This window comes from Telopea speciosissima, chromosome 4, assembly GCF_018873765.1.
Source record: "Telopea speciosissima isolate NSW1024214 ecotype Mountain lineage chromosome 4, Tspe_v1, whole genome shotgun sequence".
Taxonomy (NCBI): domain Eukaryota; kingdom Viridiplantae; phylum Streptophyta; class Magnoliopsida; order Proteales; family Proteaceae; genus Telopea; species Telopea speciosissima.
Window position 1 is genome coordinate 22599820 of NC_057919.1, and position 16719 is coordinate 22616538.

The 16719-nt window shown below is 38.9% G+C and overlaps 1 protein-coding gene across 2 annotated transcripts; it reads left to right on the top strand.

The window, feature by feature from the left end:
* Positions 1–6797: 6797 nt before the first annotated feature.
* On the top strand, positions 6798–14346 carry LOC122658425. Of its 2 annotated transcripts, none has more exons than XM_043853378.1 (11): positions 6798–7023; positions 7350–7474; positions 8433–8877; positions 8989–9104; positions 9403–10180; positions 10599–11057; positions 11168–11356; positions 11508–11735; positions 12667–13015; positions 13158–13341; positions 13744–14346. In XM_043853378.1, the coding sequence occupies exons 1-11, from the start codon at positions 6832–6834 to the stop codon at positions 14225–14227; spliced, it is 3549 nt and encodes a 1182-aa protein (XP_043709313.1). In that variant the 5' UTR covers positions 6798–6831; the 3' UTR covers positions 14228–14346. The 2 variants fall into 2 exon arrangements, with proteins under 2 accessions (XP_043709313.1, XP_043709314.1); XM_043853379.1 differs by having other exon boundaries at positions 13173–13341.
* Positions 14347–16719: the final 2373 nt, after the last annotated feature.

The following is a 16719-nucleotide window of genomic DNA, read 5'->3' on the forward strand; positions in this document are numbered from 1 at the left end:
GATATGCCTTCAAATATGATGCCAACTCAGTAGCTTTCTAGCTTTTAGTTTTGGAAATGGGAAATCTAAAGGAACTAAATGCATTTCAGTTGTATAAATTGTTTGTTTTTTTTTTAAAATTTAAATTAAATTTGATTCCCAAGATGTATCTATTAACATGGTTTAATATTATATCTTAGAAGTATAAAATAATAGATATATTTTCATTAAAAAAAAGTTATGTCGAGATGATAATCTTCGGGAAAAAAAAATCCTTTGCAGTGCCTTAATCTTGCAATGCCAGCAGTTCGGGCTTGAGAGTTCGACACGTGGAAGATGCGATATTCAACGGTGCCGAGTTCGAGAAGAAAGAAAGAAAAAAGTTTGTCAATCAAGCTCACACTGTTGGATGAAGCATCTTTCGCGTGTTGAGCTCTTAGGCCCGAATTGCAAGGCACCGCAAGATGAAGGAATTGCCGAGGATTTTAATCAATCTTCGGCATAGTTTAGTCCATATAAAGGGTTACCTTGTGAACAAGCTATGGGAAGAATCCTATGAATAGCTTGCTAATTATGAACTTGGAAAACTTCTACAAATACTGCACATGCTACATCATCTGATTTATTAACCCTGACATCTACTTGTACCTGCAAGCATGTCCAAGAAAAGTAAGTTTATTTCTTTCTCACCCTTCCTTGGGAGGGGAGAGAGACGAGAGATGTCAACCTTTCTCTTAAATGTTTTAAGAGAAACTATATGAAGGAGAGATTGCTTGCAGGGAATAGGGATTGCAGTAACTTTTTGATGAACATGCTACAATTTTAATAAATTTCTCCTCTCGAGATCCAACTGGTTTTAAGAAAACTCTTCTCTTAAATGCCCATTGCCTACTACCGTTGAAAGCCACTGCGAGCAGTGGCTAGGTGGAGGAGGTGAACAAGAGCCTATGGGTCTTGCCAAACATATCAGCATTGCAGTAATGTGATTCAAAACTAATTCAGGTCTAATTGATGGTGGCAATTTATGAGAATTAAATATTTGATTTATTGTTTCGCAGTACCTTTTATGGAATGCATTCAAAGGGGTCTTATTAAGGTGGCAGATTTTCCACTAAGCCTGTTCCTTAGGCTCCGTTTGGTTGTGAGGGGAATCAAAGGGAAGGGTAATTGTTTAAACCTAAAAAGGTAATTTTTGTAATTGTTATCCCATATGATTGTAACTATTTAAATTTCTTACCATATTTAGTAATGATATATTTTACATGTAACATTTGTTTTACATTTTAAACCAAAGGTTATGTTTGGTTACAAGGAGAATTAAAGGGAAGAAAAGTAAAAATTTTCAAACCTTAAAAAGAAACTTTTGTAATAATTATCTCATGTGATTATATAAACTATTTAAATTTCATACCATATTTAGTAATGATATATTTTACAAGTAATTTTTATTTTACTTTTTAAATCAAAGGGAATTGGATACAAAGTAAAGTGAAATTTAATAACCAAATATGAAATGATTTGGAGCAAGTGAGATAGTCATGGGGTAATGATTATAAAAGTTTTCTATTTAAGTTTAAAATTTTCATTTCCCTTTCCTTTAATTTCCTTTGCAACCAAACAGAACCAAAGGGAATTGAATGCAAAGTAAAGTTTTAATAATCAAATATGGAATGATTTGGAGTTAGTGATAATGTCACATGGGGTAATGATTACAAAAATTTCTTTTTTAAGTATAAAAATTTCACTTCCCTTCTCTTTAATTCCCCTTGCAACCAAACGGAGTTTTAAGGAGTATTCTATTTCTTGGAGAAAGTTTTCCATTTTAAGGAGTATTCTATTTCTTGGAGAAAGTTTTCCTTCGTCGCATAGTCAAGGAATTATCCCTTGAACCAATTCTTTGGTACTCTTCTACCAAAAATAATTATTTTTAGTATCTGTTAGAATAATTAACTCTAAGCCCATTTAATATGAACTATTAAATCATACGGTGACCCTCATTTAAACATACAGTACCGATTGCTAGGGATCGGTCTTGGTCGATGTTGATCCAATACTGAGTCCTGCAATCTTTTTTTTTTTTTTTTTAGTGAATAAAGTCATACAAAAAAAATTTTAGTGGTTCTCATAATTCACTCATTCTATTGAAGTCTTATTTTGTTTATGGGTTATATGGTTTAGATGGGTGAGAAAATTTGACCGATAGATAATTGGGAAAGAGAATGTTCGGCGGGAAAATTGGGTTTTGTTCCCCAAACCCTAAAAAAAAGGGGGTGAAAAAAAACAATTCTTCGCAAAAAAATTTCTTTTTCTTAAAAAAAAAAAGCCATTTTCCCACCCCAAACAACAAGAAAAACCCCAACCCAAAAACAAACAAATAATAACTTCCCCGGGGGGGGCCCCCCCGGGGGGGGGGGGGGGCCCGCCCCCCCCCCCCCCCCCCCCCCCCTCCTAATCCAATATTTGCTCTATCTAACCACCAATTGGATTGGCCACACCAAGCCCTCTACGTGGTAGAAACTAGAAAGGTTAACCACTTCAAAAAAAGGTACCTTAAGGCTCATTAAGAAAATCTTTGTCAAAACTTACCCCTCCAAAAAAAAAAATCTTTTTCAAAGAGTATTTATTTTGGAGATAAGATTGTATTCGGAAAGGGTCCTTCTAAGTGTCACCATGCCTAGTGAAGTATAGCGGCACTATTTGTCATTTGACAGTACATGTGTTAGTCCTTCTGATAGAGGATCTCAAATTTTAGTCCAAAGTCAACAAGAAAAATTGCTCAAACTCTAATCTAAAGTTTTGGTAAAATTACCAAAATGTCAATCAAATGTATATGAATATAAAATACAAAATGGCATCTTTTGTAATTTTAGCTATTTCCTCTACTTATTTGAAATTGAAGTTGTATCAATGAAATGCTTGGATGGTCTTCTATCACATGGAGTAACCCATATACTACCATAGGTAAGTAGTGAAACTTTATACTTCACTAGGCTTAATGACGGAAAAGAAACTCATTCATGAATGAAGGAATAGAAGGATCACTATGACTATAACCCTTGGTAGATTTACCAAAGAGAAAAAAAAAGTTTATTTGATATTATGGATGATGAGTTGCAGAAAGACTGTTTTGTTTTTATAGGTTGTTTGGTCTATTGTTCTTGTGCCTATTTCGCTTTAGAAGGTTGGTTCACCGATATAACCTTTCTATCGTCATGGTATACCCATGGATTGGTCTGTAGCTTCTACTCCTACTAATAGTTTGACATATTCAATATTTTTTTTTTTTGAGAGGACTTAAAAGGATTGACAACAAAACACACAAACCAGGTGTGACTTGTTTTGGAGGGTAGATTTGCATTTACAGCAGAGAAAAAAATTGGCCAATTTAGGACAAGCACAGTTCGAAAAAAAAAAAAAAAAAAACAAGAGGCCGGTTTAGGACAAGCCTAGTTCAATTTGTCAGTGTTGTGGGGTTCAAATAGTTAATGCGGGTTCACTGGCCATCAATAGCCCAAACAACTTCTGCCCCATCATTAACTATACCTGCACAATACAAGTCATTACTTGTTACCAAACACGATTTCTTTCGGTATTCATTATATTAATAAATCAATCTTTCATCCGGTGGCTGTGGGGATTATTATCCTCTTCAATTCCTAAAGCTCAGCAGGTGTGGTAGTGCGGCAGCGGCAGGAGAAGCCGATACATGTAACTCGAACATCCAAGCAACGTCATGTATCCGAGCTACCAGTGTCGGCATCTCCGCAGCTACATGGTGTCGAGCTTGAAGGAATTGAAGAGGATAATTTTTCGTGGCTATGGTATCTTCAATAGTCGATCTCACCGTGCCAAAGTGTCGATCGACTCGGACCCGGATCCGGCTCCTTTCCGGGAGCTCGTGCCCGGAGTGCCAGGGGCATCCAAGGGTTGGGTTGTGTCGGACACATCTCGGTGCACGCCTAGGTGCATATCCCTAGGCGTGCACCGAGATGTGTGGCACAGCCCAACGGTTGGGCGTGCTAGGCTCCTCGAATATGGGCTCCATCCCTTAGACCCTTCCTTTTAAAGTGGGACCCACAAACATTTTTATCCCTAAATTTCATTTTTTTCAAAGTATATTACCCTTTTTTTCCGCCAAAAATTCTAAGAAAAAGCGTTAAAACGTTTGGCTTCTCAAGAAAACTGAACACGTGACAGTTATCCATTAACGAAACGTTCGGCAAAAGAGGAAGGAAGATTAACAAACTCATTACCGGGAACTAAACAGTCTAAAACTGGATTACAATTGATCTGACATTTGCGATTTACCATAATATCCCTGTCCTTTTGTTGAAATGACTCCACAGTCCTCGACTGTCATCTTTACACTTTTGGACCTTTAATTTGGACTAGTTAGCAAGTTGCCCTCTTTGGTATTTCAAAATTATTGAGGGGCTTTACCAGGAAGAGGACGTTGAGATGATCTGCCATTTGGTGAAGCTTCATCATGGATCATGAAGGTTTTAACATTTTTATCCATTGAGACACTTGATCAAATAGAACAAGCTTAACAGAGTTGATTGAAGAGTAAGGATTCATATAGTTGATCCCATTTAGTTGAAATAAGATCGAGTTGTTGTTATTGTACGTGAATTATTAGTTGTGACTTTTAATTAAATCTATCGCACCAAAGAGACCTTTTGTTTTACATACAGTTGGATGTCCGAGTTGCCAAATATCGATATCTCCACCCTGAACTACTTCACTACACATTTGGGAATTAGAAAGAAATATTTTTCGTGACTTTAGTGCTTTACAAGTCCTAGAATGAGAAATTAGGTTTACATTGGGTCCATCCAGGTGGGTTTGACAAGATTCCTTTATGGGTAGGAGGTTTTAGCCGGATTCAATAAACACAAGTTTAAATCATTAATTAACCTCATCTCACCTCACATCAAGAAAGGATTAGCCCATCTGAAAGTCAAAACTGCAACTTTGCTTTTTATCGAGGGGATGCAGATTATTTACCTAATGTAAAATGAAAGAGCTTAAATATTGGCCCAAGCCCAACTCAACCTGTTAGAGGGAGCGGAGAACCTATTTACGCTGAAACTTGACAGGTGAGTAGGTGATATTGGGGTCAACTTGTTAAATCCTATCTGATCTACTATCTACTACGTGGTAAAAGTAGGTACTCGACCAAGGCAGGCTTGGTTATGGGCACCACCACCAGACCAACAAACCTTTTCCTTATACTTTTTAAGGAGAAAGTTTCTCTATGGAGGAGTGTACCATGGAAAATTATCACCTTCAGTTCTCCAATGCCCTCTAATAAGGGGGAGTGGACCCTACCTAGGCAGTATTCGGGGAAGGGTAGGGTGGTCATTGTACCCCCTATTAGAGGTACTGGGAAACTGAAGGGGATAATGATCCGTGTACCTAGGGGTGTCAATTGATCGATTCGGTTTAGGTTTGGGCCGATTTTTTTTATTTTGGTGTAGCTTTTAGGAAAATCGAAACCGAACCAATAAGGAATTTTCGATTTCGATTTCGGTGCAGTTTAGTTTCATGTCAATTTCGATTTATGATAGCGGTTTGGATTTGATTCGATAGCGGGTTTTTTTAATCGGGATGGGTTCAGTTTGTGACTATTTTCTTCTCTTTCTCTTTTCAACTACATAAGGTATTTCATTAGCCCCTTAAAAAGTAGATCAATGGAAGAAGTATTGTTACAAATCAATTTTCTTATTTTTATAATCTCATACTTATTGATTGTAACAATTCCCTTTACAATATAAATTTACTCACTAATATTGAAATCAATTCAATTATTCATAATCTTATATTCATTGATTTTTTATCGGTTTCATTTGGTTTGATTTTCGATTTGTTATCGTCATCCGATGCGTTCGGTTTTCAGCCGATCCGTCATACCCCAGTCCAAAACCAATCCAATAAGGATCGTTCGGCTTGGTCCGGGTTTTTCAATCGATTTTAATTGTTCGGGCTAGATTTTCACACCCTTACGTGTTCCACCCACCCTTAGACATATAGGGAGGCAAAATGACTACGCCACGCCCTATGAAAGGTGGAAATCTCACTCCCATGATGCCAATGTACGTGCACTCATCGGCCCCAACGTGTTCACAGGGGCCACACTCCCCACAGAGAACACCGATCCATTTTAATTTTCTTTCTGAGATTCAATTTGATTGCTTTGATTTCAATTAGACTAAGGGCGGCTGGAAGATATGATTTAATTTACGTAATCTGCATTCTGGTTGGTTCTAATTCCAACTTAACCAAACTTTTTAAGAACTTTAGGTTTGAATTTGCTCAACACAAACCCAACTCAAGGCCCAACCATATTTGTAGTAACTTCTATACATTAATCAACTTGGTTTTTTTTGAAAAAAAAATCAAAAAGGTTGATAAAGAAATGCAAAGCCAAGGAAAAAACGTTTCTAAATTTTGGGAGAAAAGCGCATTGTAAAATGAAAACTTGGCAGTCAAAAACAGAAGGAAAGCTAGAAAAGTAAATGTATGAATTAAGGAAGAAAAATAGAAACTGTACCGTTGCAGTAGTTGTTCTTGAGAGAGCGTAACGGGTAAGTATTATAAATCTTATCTTCCTCATGTTCATATCTATTTACCAAAAATTGTTTCAGAAAAGAACTTTGTAAATTTCTAAAACCTTAGAAAGAAAGGCAGAGAGCGGAGAGAAGCAGCAAAAGAGGAAAACTTCGCCAAGAAAGAAAGAAATAACAGAGAAGCGTTGTGTTTCTTCGCCTCTGGGTGCTTAAGAGCTATTTGATTTTGTGGGTTTGGTCCGTTTTGTAGAGGTAAGGATCGTCGATTCCTGCTGGAGTAGATATGACGGAATCCGAGAGGGTTGCAACAACGATTTCGTTGGATTTTCCGGCGGATGATTCAAGGGAGGTTTGTTCTTCGTCTTCGCCACCAAAGTTACCGAAAAGGCTCAGGCAAAGGCTTCTAGAATGTAAGAGCCCTTCCACCGCTGAAGAGATTGAAGCTAAACTCAGAGAAGCCGATCTCCGAAGACAGGTATTTCTTTTTAATTCTTTCCTTTTTTTTTTTTTTTTTGGTCCCTTAATTGGGTTCTTTGTCTAACTTTTATTTTTTCCTCCCTTCAATTTAGGTTTGTTATGGTTGTTTTGGTTTCAGATTTTGTTTCCTGCTATAGCGTTTTAAGAATTTAATTCTCTTTGCTGAATATGTTCTGTGTAAACCTATGTACTTTATTTTTTTTTTTTCAATCTGTTTTGACGGTGGTGGTTGCCTTTTGTTTATTTGTTGGTTTGTTTTAGAGTAGACAATTGTGAGGCTTAAACTCAACTAACACCCCCCCACCCTCCTCCGTTGGAGTGCAGCGATTCCATGAGTGGTTGTCAAGCAAAGCTCGACCAAAGCTGAGGAGTCCTTCATGGTCTTCATCTCAACACGGAGACCTGGGTCAGCGCCTTGAAGCTAAACTCTATGCTGCTAAACAGAAAAGGTATTAATTTTATCGTAAACTTTTGGTCTTGTCTGGTTTATAGTTTTTGTTCCCTTTTTTTTGGTAAATAATTTAGGGGGGTGGGTGTTGTATTTGGAAAGTTGATATTGATGAAAATTGTGGCATACAGGTTTACCTTCTGCCTTCTCTCTTGAGAGGAGAGTTACATATTTATACTGTCAAACCAAAAATCAAGGATTAGGAGTTCGATGGTGCACAGACTTTATTTTATTTTCCTCTTCACTATTTTTATCTAGGTTGTTTAGTATTGGAAAGATATAGATGAAAATTGGACCATCTAGCTTTCTACTGTCTTATATCTGATATTGATATTGATAAACTTAATACTGTCAAACCAAAATCATTAATAGGTTCGATTCTGAACAATCATACTTTATATCCTCCAATAGACTGTCTCTCTGTGTCTGGACTTGGGTATCAGGACTCAAGACTGCAATTCAAATGATATTCTTAGTTAATATTTCTTTCAGATCCCATTATTACTTGAATTATATCCATTTTCCTAGTTTTATTTATCTGAAATAGTGAAATTCACTGCTCTCCCTGGTCATATTAGATTTTGCTTTGTTCCTGCTTTCAACAATTCTTGTTTCCGTGATATGACAATGTACCCCACAGTTCCATAGATTCTTTCCCTCTCTATTGGCCTATTCTCCGAACTTTAGGTAATAGGTCATATTGTGGCTTTACCACCATTCTTCCCCACCCCCCTCCAAATTTGTAATTTTGTACTTATAATAAAGGTGTCAGAATTACATAAACCATTTTCCATTTGGTCATGATGCAGAGTACTCAGGTTGTGAAATATGGACTTTAAATTGTTTATCATCTTCTTCATCACCAGTCTTATTTATTTATTTTTTATTTCTCTTTGGATGAAGCGTGGTTTGGGGAGGTGTTACTTTGTAAAACTAACTGCTTATGTTTGAATCAACAGGTTGAGCATTCTGGCAAAGGCCCAAATGCGCCTAGCAAAGTTGGACGAGTTACGGCAAGCAGCTAAAACAGGAGTTGAAATGCGGTTTGAGAAGGAGCGTGAAGAGCTCGGCACAAAAGTGGAGTCACGGGTTCAGCAGGCAGAGGCAAATCGGTTGCTTCTTCTGAAGGCTTACAAGCAGCGAAGTGCCTTAGCAAAGGAGAGGATAGCTCAGTCATTGTTGCGAAGGATGGTTCAGGAGAGTAAGTACAAGGAGCGTGTTCGTACTGCAATTTCCCAAAAGCGTGCTGCTGCAGAGAAGAAGCGGTTGGGATTGTTGGAAGCAGAGAAAACAAGGGCACGTGCAAGGGTATTGCTGGTGCGAAAGGTGGCCATGTCTGTATATCAAGAGCGAGAGATTGAGAGAAGTCAATTAAAGGATAAGTTGGAAAAGCGTCTCCAAAGGGTATGTATTTTTACAAGTAGAAGTTGATTTTTTTTTTTTGAATTTTTGATTGATTTTGATAATAAAACTGTTAGTTTCTCCAATTTGTTAAAAATATTTAATAATGAATAGGCCAAGAGACAAAGGGCTGAATATCTGAGACAGAGAGGAAATCTTCATACTTCCCCCCGTGTCAATTGTGATAAGATGCACCAGCAGAGTGATTTCCTTTCAAGAAAACTGGCTAGGTATGTAGGTTGCTGTTGTTCTGAATCCAGTAATTGAAGGCAATAGTATCATGCTTTTCTCTCTTGCTTGTCTCTTTTTAAAAGGATAAAATTGTCAACCTTTCCTCTCTCATTTGTCTTCTTTTAAAAGAATTTGACTGCCAACTAAACTGTCTTGACAGATATATCTGCACATCAGGATAGATTTCCCTGACTGGCTGTTCATTTGATTATTATTTTTTCTTTCTTTTTTCTATTTTTGGGGAGGGGGGTGGGAACCTACATATTTCTTACTTTAACTGTATTGCGGCAAATTCAGGTGCTGGAGGCGGTTCGTGAGACTCAGAAAAACTACTTTTTCTTTGGCAAAATCTTTTGATGCATTAGAAATTAATGAGAAATTTGTTAAAGTAATGCCATTTGAGCAGCTTGCTCTCAGGATTGAGTCATCTGCAACTCTTCAGACTGTAAAAGCTTTACTTGATCGGTTTGAAAGCCGATATGCTATCGCATGTGCTAGTGCACCTACCAGTGGATCCAGTTCAGATAACATTGATCATCTTCTCAAACGCCTTGCTTCTCCCAGCCGAAGGGGCACACCTGGTACTATGTCCAGAAGCAAAGCACCAAAGAAATCAGCACCCGCTGGTGCTGCTAAAAAATCAGTTAAATTGTCAAGGTATCCAGTTAGAGTGGTGCTTTGCGCTTATATGATACTGAGTCATCCAGACGCAGTTTTCAGTGAGCAGGGGGAGCGTGAGATTGCTCTTGCCAAATCTGCAGGAAATTTCATTAGGGAGTTTGAGTGGTTGATTGAGATTATATTAGATGGCCCCACATGGAGAGCTAAAGAGGAGTCATCCACCACATTGCCAAAAGAGCGGACATTTAGATCTCAGCTTGCTGCGTTTGATGCAGCTTGGTGCTCATACGTATATTATTTTGTGGTGTGGAAGCTTAAGGATGCAAGGTCACTGGAGGAAGACTTGGTGAGAGCTGCTTGCCAACTCGAGCTCTCTATGATGCAGACGTGCAAGATGACTCCAGAAGGGAATAATTGTAGTCTTACTCATGATATGAAAGCTGTTCAGAAGCAGGTATTTCTTGCTCGCCTCTTTGGAAGTATAATCTGTTCTTTTTCTTTTTCGTTTTTTCCCAGTAAATGGGTGCTTTAAGATACTATCAGGCAGAGAATTATAGACATTATCAATTGCATTCCGGCAAGATGTTGGACAAGCATAAGAGTGATTATAACAGTCTTAACATCTTTCATAATCAGTTGTACAGTGGTAAAATCTTTAGAAGGATGGTTAAAATTTTTTATTAACTCTTTTTTTTTTTTTTAAATTTATTGTCCTTATAATAAACTAACAGGAAGCAAGGTTTAACCCTTTGATCATATTAGTGATTGTATAAGTTTTTCTTTTCTCTGTAAGAAGTAATCTTGGGCTTTTGTGGAATGTACCTGGTAAAGAAATGGCTAACTGCCCCATGACATATTCTTCCCATTGATAGGTTACTGAAGATCAGAGGCTTCTCAGAGAGAGAGTTCAACATCTGAGTGGTGATGCAGGGATTCAACATCTGGACTCTGCTCTCTCAGAGACACGTTCCAGATATTTTGAAGCAAAGGAGAATGCAAGTCCTGTGGCATCACAAATTGCACATATTTCTTCTCCAAATTTGCCCAGTTCTTCGGCTTCAGCTGGACGTTCTTCAGTTTCTGTCTCAGATGGAAGTAGTAAGCTAGTTGAGGGTGGTAGCCGTGTTGTTCGCTCCTTGTTTAAGAATGATGCATCAACTCTGACCAAAGATGATGACGCTCCTTCCAGGAGTATGAATGGACTGTTTTTGCCTTCTAGTGAAAATTTGATTTTGGAGAATGAACTGCTTGTAAATGAAATAATCCATGAGCATCACCATGCTTTTGCTGATAGATTGAATGTCAATGATGAGGATCAGAGTGGTATTAAGGTTAGTTTGTAATTTTTTAAGTCATGCATGTGCTAAATCAAGTAATGGTTTAACATATGTATTTATAGATGAAAATCATTACCATTGTCCGCTTCTTTTTCCTTGGCCAGGCAAGAATAAAAGAGACAATGGAGAAGGCTTTCTGGGATGGTGTTGCAGAATCTATGAAGCAGGATGAGGCCAACTATTGTTGGGTAGTTGAGCTCATGAAGGAAGTCAGGGATGAACTATGTGAAATGGCTCCTCAGAGTTGGAAGCAGGAGATTCTTGAAGCTATTGATCTAGACATTCTCTCTGAGGTAGTGCTTAAAACTTACAGACAGTAAAATATTATCTAGTAATGATCATATGCCCAATAAACTATTGTTATCTGATGGGTCAAATTAACAATTTTCTTCTGTATATTCTATCTAAAAAAAATTATGGATAACAATTTACTTCTGTTCTTAGGTGCTGATGTCAGGAAGTCATGACATGGTTTATCTTGGAAAAGTCCTGGAGTATGCATTGGTCACTCTTCAGATGCTTTCTGCTCCAGCTACAGAAGAAGAGATGAAGACGACCCACAAGAAGTTGCTGAATGAGCTGGGTGAGGTATCACAAGCTGCAGACAAATCAAATGCTTCATTTGTCCTTGCAACGATCAAGGGTCTGCACTTTGTTCTAGAACAGATTCAGGTTGGTTCTTGTCCATACTCCTCCCATTTAGATGGTTTGCTGCTGCTTTCTTTGTGCAGGATTATCAAGAGAATAAGGAAATGCAGGATTATCAAGAGAATAAGGAAATGAAATTGAAATTGCAACTTGGAAATGTGGCCGATACTCTGATTTTGTTTAGAAAATAAAATTACAGCTGAATATATTCATTTCATTATTATAAATTAGGAACTTATTCATTAAGCATGGTCCTGACCTCCCATACTGAGTGGACACGGTTGATTAATTAGACAAACATGCCTTTTGACCTGCTTATGCTATGAATTATAAGCAAATGCTGGGTAAATGCAACAAATTGACACTGCAAAAGATGATGTATCCTGTCATTCCTAACTGTTTGGTTTTACCATATCTTTCTATTATGGATTTGCAGTTGGCACTCGTAAAACCCATTGTTAGAAACATTTGCTGTTGGACCATATTAGAAATTCTCAAATCCGGCACATTAGAATTACTCATCCAGCCGACTTTTTGCTCATATCAATTCAACAATAGGTCTTTGCACCCCCCTCCTTCCCCCTCCCCCACTCCCCCCCAAAAAAAAAAAAAAAAAAAAAGAAAGAAAAAAGGATTAGTGATCCTCGAGCCCAAACATGTGAAACAGGCCACAATACCATGTTGCACAGGTTGCGTTGATACAGTTGGGTTGCATATGTTGTATTGAAACAGGTGGAGGGGTTGAAATCTGATATGGGTATGGGTTGTTGAATATGGAACGAACCAGAATCTCACATCATGTTAAAGATTGTATCAGTCATCAGTCATGAGAAACATCGATTTTGTATCAAATGTGTTGGTCAGATGATATCCTTGTAATTTAGTAGTGCAACTACACACAATTGAATTTTGTATTACTGCAACTCTTTTCTCAAGCTGCAATATATTCTTACAGGAACTAAAGCGGGAGATCAGCAAAGCACGCATAAGAATGATGGAGCCACTCATAAAGGGCCCAGCTGGTTTGGAATACCTTAGAAAGGCTTTTGCAAACCGTTATGGATCTCCCTCTGATGCATTGACCTCGTTACCACTGACACTCCAGTGGTTTTCATCTGTAAAACCCATTGGAGAGCAGGAGTGGGAAGAACACATTGATTCTCTCTCAGCTTTGCCAACTCAACACACAAGTTCTTCTCAAGGTCTTCTTCCTTCTACCACCCTTAGAACTGGTGGCAGTGTCCTTATGTCAGCGAATAAAAGCCAAGTGGTTTCTTTTCCTCCAACTTCAAATACTTTTGCAGGTATATAAGTGCTGAAATAACCATTTCTAGTTGGGAAATTTCAAAATTGTACAAAGCGATTCGGTTTTTTTCTCAGTATTTTTTGGATCCGTAGTTTCCTCGATAGTGGACACTTAATTGTTTTTATCTCGTGTTGCATCAGATAATCTACATTCAGAATGCAAGGGAGAAAGGCTTGATTTGTTTGTGAGACTTGGCTTGTTGAAATTAGCAAGTGGGATAGAAGGTCTGAAGCTTGAAACTCTTCCAGAGACCCTTAAACTGAATCTCTCAAGGCTAAGGGCTGTTCAGGCTCAATTGCAGAAGATTGTTGTCATTTCTACCAGGTTTTTCTCCTCCCTTGTTGATAAATTCATATCTAGATGTCCATGTCCTGAAGCTACACTGAGTGCAATGCTTGATTACATTATTATAGATCTTGGGATCAAGCTTGAATTTACTGTAACAACTTGGAAAGGGAGACTCTGTGCACTATCAAAGTATCATGTATATTAGTCTATATGCGGCTATATCTTATTGAACAGATTATGCTAACCAGACAAATTTTGCTGCTTTTTCGTTGATAATAGTAATGGGATGTTTCAGAAATTGTCGATGATTCTGATGGTTGTATTTTTGTAGATATGCTGAATTGGCTTTAGAATTGACTGGGTGGTCTGTAGGACCAAGTCCCTCTTTCTTTATTCTACTATATGGGTCCTGATCTGAATTTTGTGTATAATGTGCAGTATATTGGTTCTCCGGCAAACCCTTCTCAGTGAGGACTTACGGATCAGTTCAGAGATGGATAACTTAGTATCTCAATGTGTTGAACAACTCTCTCAGCTCCTGGACCGTGTTGAAGATGTGGGAATTGCTGAAGTTATTGAAATTATCAGTGTGGTCCCAGATGATGGTGACAATGTCATGGATGCGAAGGTGGTCCAAAAGAGGAAAGAAGTCATGGCAAGCTTGTTGGTGAAGAGCCTCCAAGCTGGGGATGCAGTTTTTGCACGCGTCTCCCGGGCAGTTTACCTTGCAACCAGAGGTGTTATACTTGGAGGAAGTGGAACCAAGGGAAGGGAACTGGCACATACAGCTCTTCGGCGGATTGGAGCAGCTGTTCATACTGGCAGAGTGGTAGAGGCAGCAGAAATGCTGATTGTGGTGGCTATGGTGTCATCTAACGTTCACGGGCCATGGTATACACATGTGCTTGATAGCGTCAACTGATTTATCCGAGGAAATGGATATTAGGAAGAAAAAAAGCCTTATATTATCTTGTGTATAAGTATATAAGATTGTGTCTAGTCCATCGCAGATGTGTTCAGGGAGAAAGCAATGTCATGTAAAGTATGTCCATCAGTTCATAAAACAGTAAATCTGTAAATAATTCGTGGACTGTAATAAAGGTTCTTTCCTAGTCGAGGGTCTAAGAAAAACACATGATCTTGACTTTCACTGCAAATTTGATTTGTGAGAAACACAGATTTTGTAGCAGTCAACCTCCTTAGTCGCTTTGTATTGGGAATAGTTGTAGTATGGCCTTCTTTAATCGATGTCTCCCTGCAACAATAGCAATAGCATCTGAATCATCATCACCAGAAGCCAAGATTTCATTCAACTGGAAAGCCAGTGGTGACAACTTTCTTGGTTTCTAATTTCTTGGTTGTTGGGATGCAACTGATACAGGCCCATGTAAGTAGAATGGGATAACTTACAATGCTGCTGGAAGAGTAGTGGAGATAAAACTATATGATCATCACCATAATGATGGCTTCTTGGTCTTAGGGGGGGTGAGAGGTGGCATGACATGCCGGACTGTGAGAGGGGAGGGCAGACCAGCAGAGGAGGAAAGGGGAGCAGGGTTAAATTAGGGATTTAAAATTAGGGTTGGGGTTCTTTGTGGGGGATCTTGGCACTTGCACACGGGGAACCTATGAGACCACATGCGTTGGCATCATGGGGGGTGGGGTAGTCATTTCGTCCCCCTCTATGTCTGGGCGTGGGCGGTACACTCCCTCCACAAAGAACTTTTCTCCTTAAAATTAATAGTGGGAGAAAGAGACAAAACTGCATATTCCATCTATAAATCCATTTTCTTCCCTAAGTTCTATTATCAATAAAAATTCTAATTCTTATTTATCATATTAGCTTTTCTTGGGGGGAAATAAAAAAAGAAAGCGAGTAGACAGCTTGAGTAAATATAAAGTAAGTATAAGGGAGTGATAGGAGTTCTCTAAAAAAGAATGAGAAGATGTTCTCTATTCGGGAGCATGGCCCCTGCGCCATTGTAGGGCCAATGAGAGTGCATGCAGAAGCATATGTTTAGGCAACATTTTCACCTTTCATGGGGGTAGGGCAGTCATTTTGCCTCCCTCTATGTCTACGCATAGGATGCATACTCCTGGACAGAGTTCTTTTTCCAAAAAAGAATTAATGAGATAAAATAAAACCACGTGCCCCAATCCAATTAGGGAGGAATGTCCCCACCATGCACTCTACCATATCCTTAAATTCTCAGTCCTGTTTTGCCACAAGACAAACCCTATCAGTGAAAATTGACATGTGAATAGGCAACCCAGGCAGTGGTTTTAGAATCAGACCCGGTCTATACCTTTGAAAGAAGCCTTACCACCAGCAAATGTTGGCTTTGATTAAGAGGTCTTGTTTTCGCTTCCTTGATACACTTGGTTCGCTTTGAAGACTACACCATTGTGGAAGGAAACAAAGTTCTTGTATCGTCACAACTCACAACCCCTTTTTTTTATCGCTCAAAGATGAATGAAAGTCTTTCCTTTGGCTCCTCTAATTGGCAAGGATTAGAACCCGGTGATTAGATTGTGGTTTGAATGACAACGACTTGTGTCTCTGGATCAACAATTTGTTGCATAATGTTTCCATTTGCCCTTGGCAAACAAGCTACCTTGATCCGAGATTAGGCTAGGCAGTTCGGCCAGATCCCATGCCCTTTCTTCAGCTCTAGAGTCGGAGGGGAAAAGACATTCGGGCAAAGCCTTGTGATCAACACAAGAAAAAAACAGACGGATGGCCCAAAGTCAGGCCAAGGCTGCTTAGGATTGGGTCCCCAGCGGGAAGCAGGTGAGCGGTATGAGCCGCCCTGGCTAGAGCCGGTTCCTGAGCCAACTCCTATTGAGTTGCCTCCCCTAGGTTTACAGAACTAACTACCTTTCTAGAATCTAGTTGAAGTAGAACTAGCGTTTAAGGAAAACGCGTAGAAGCAGGCAAGTGGATTCCCATCCTAAAAATCAGTTGGCAAATTCTCATTCTTATGGGTACGAAAGAAAGTAGGCTATTCATTTGTATCTCTCATCAAAGGCAGCTAACGGACTTCTATCTCCTTTGTTCAAAAGGCGATATGGGGTGAGTGCAAAAGCTCATCAACAATGGGTCCATCCGTATATGCCTCATAGTCGAGTCATCAGTATAGATAGACCCCCGGTCAGCCGGTGAATGTTATACCCATTGAGAGACATTACACTATCTTACATACAGATACCATGCTTCTTCTTTGAGATGATGTGAAATTGCTCGCAACTCATTAAGAAGGGTGTGGAGAAGGCTAATCAGGTGACGAAGTCTATCCACCTCGACATCAAGGACGATGCCCCTTCCTCTTCTTGCTCGAAGTAGAGTGGTGAAGTCTAGTTGGAGCACTCTGGAACCCTATCACTGTTTTCTGCTTTCGAGCTGCCCTTTTCAAA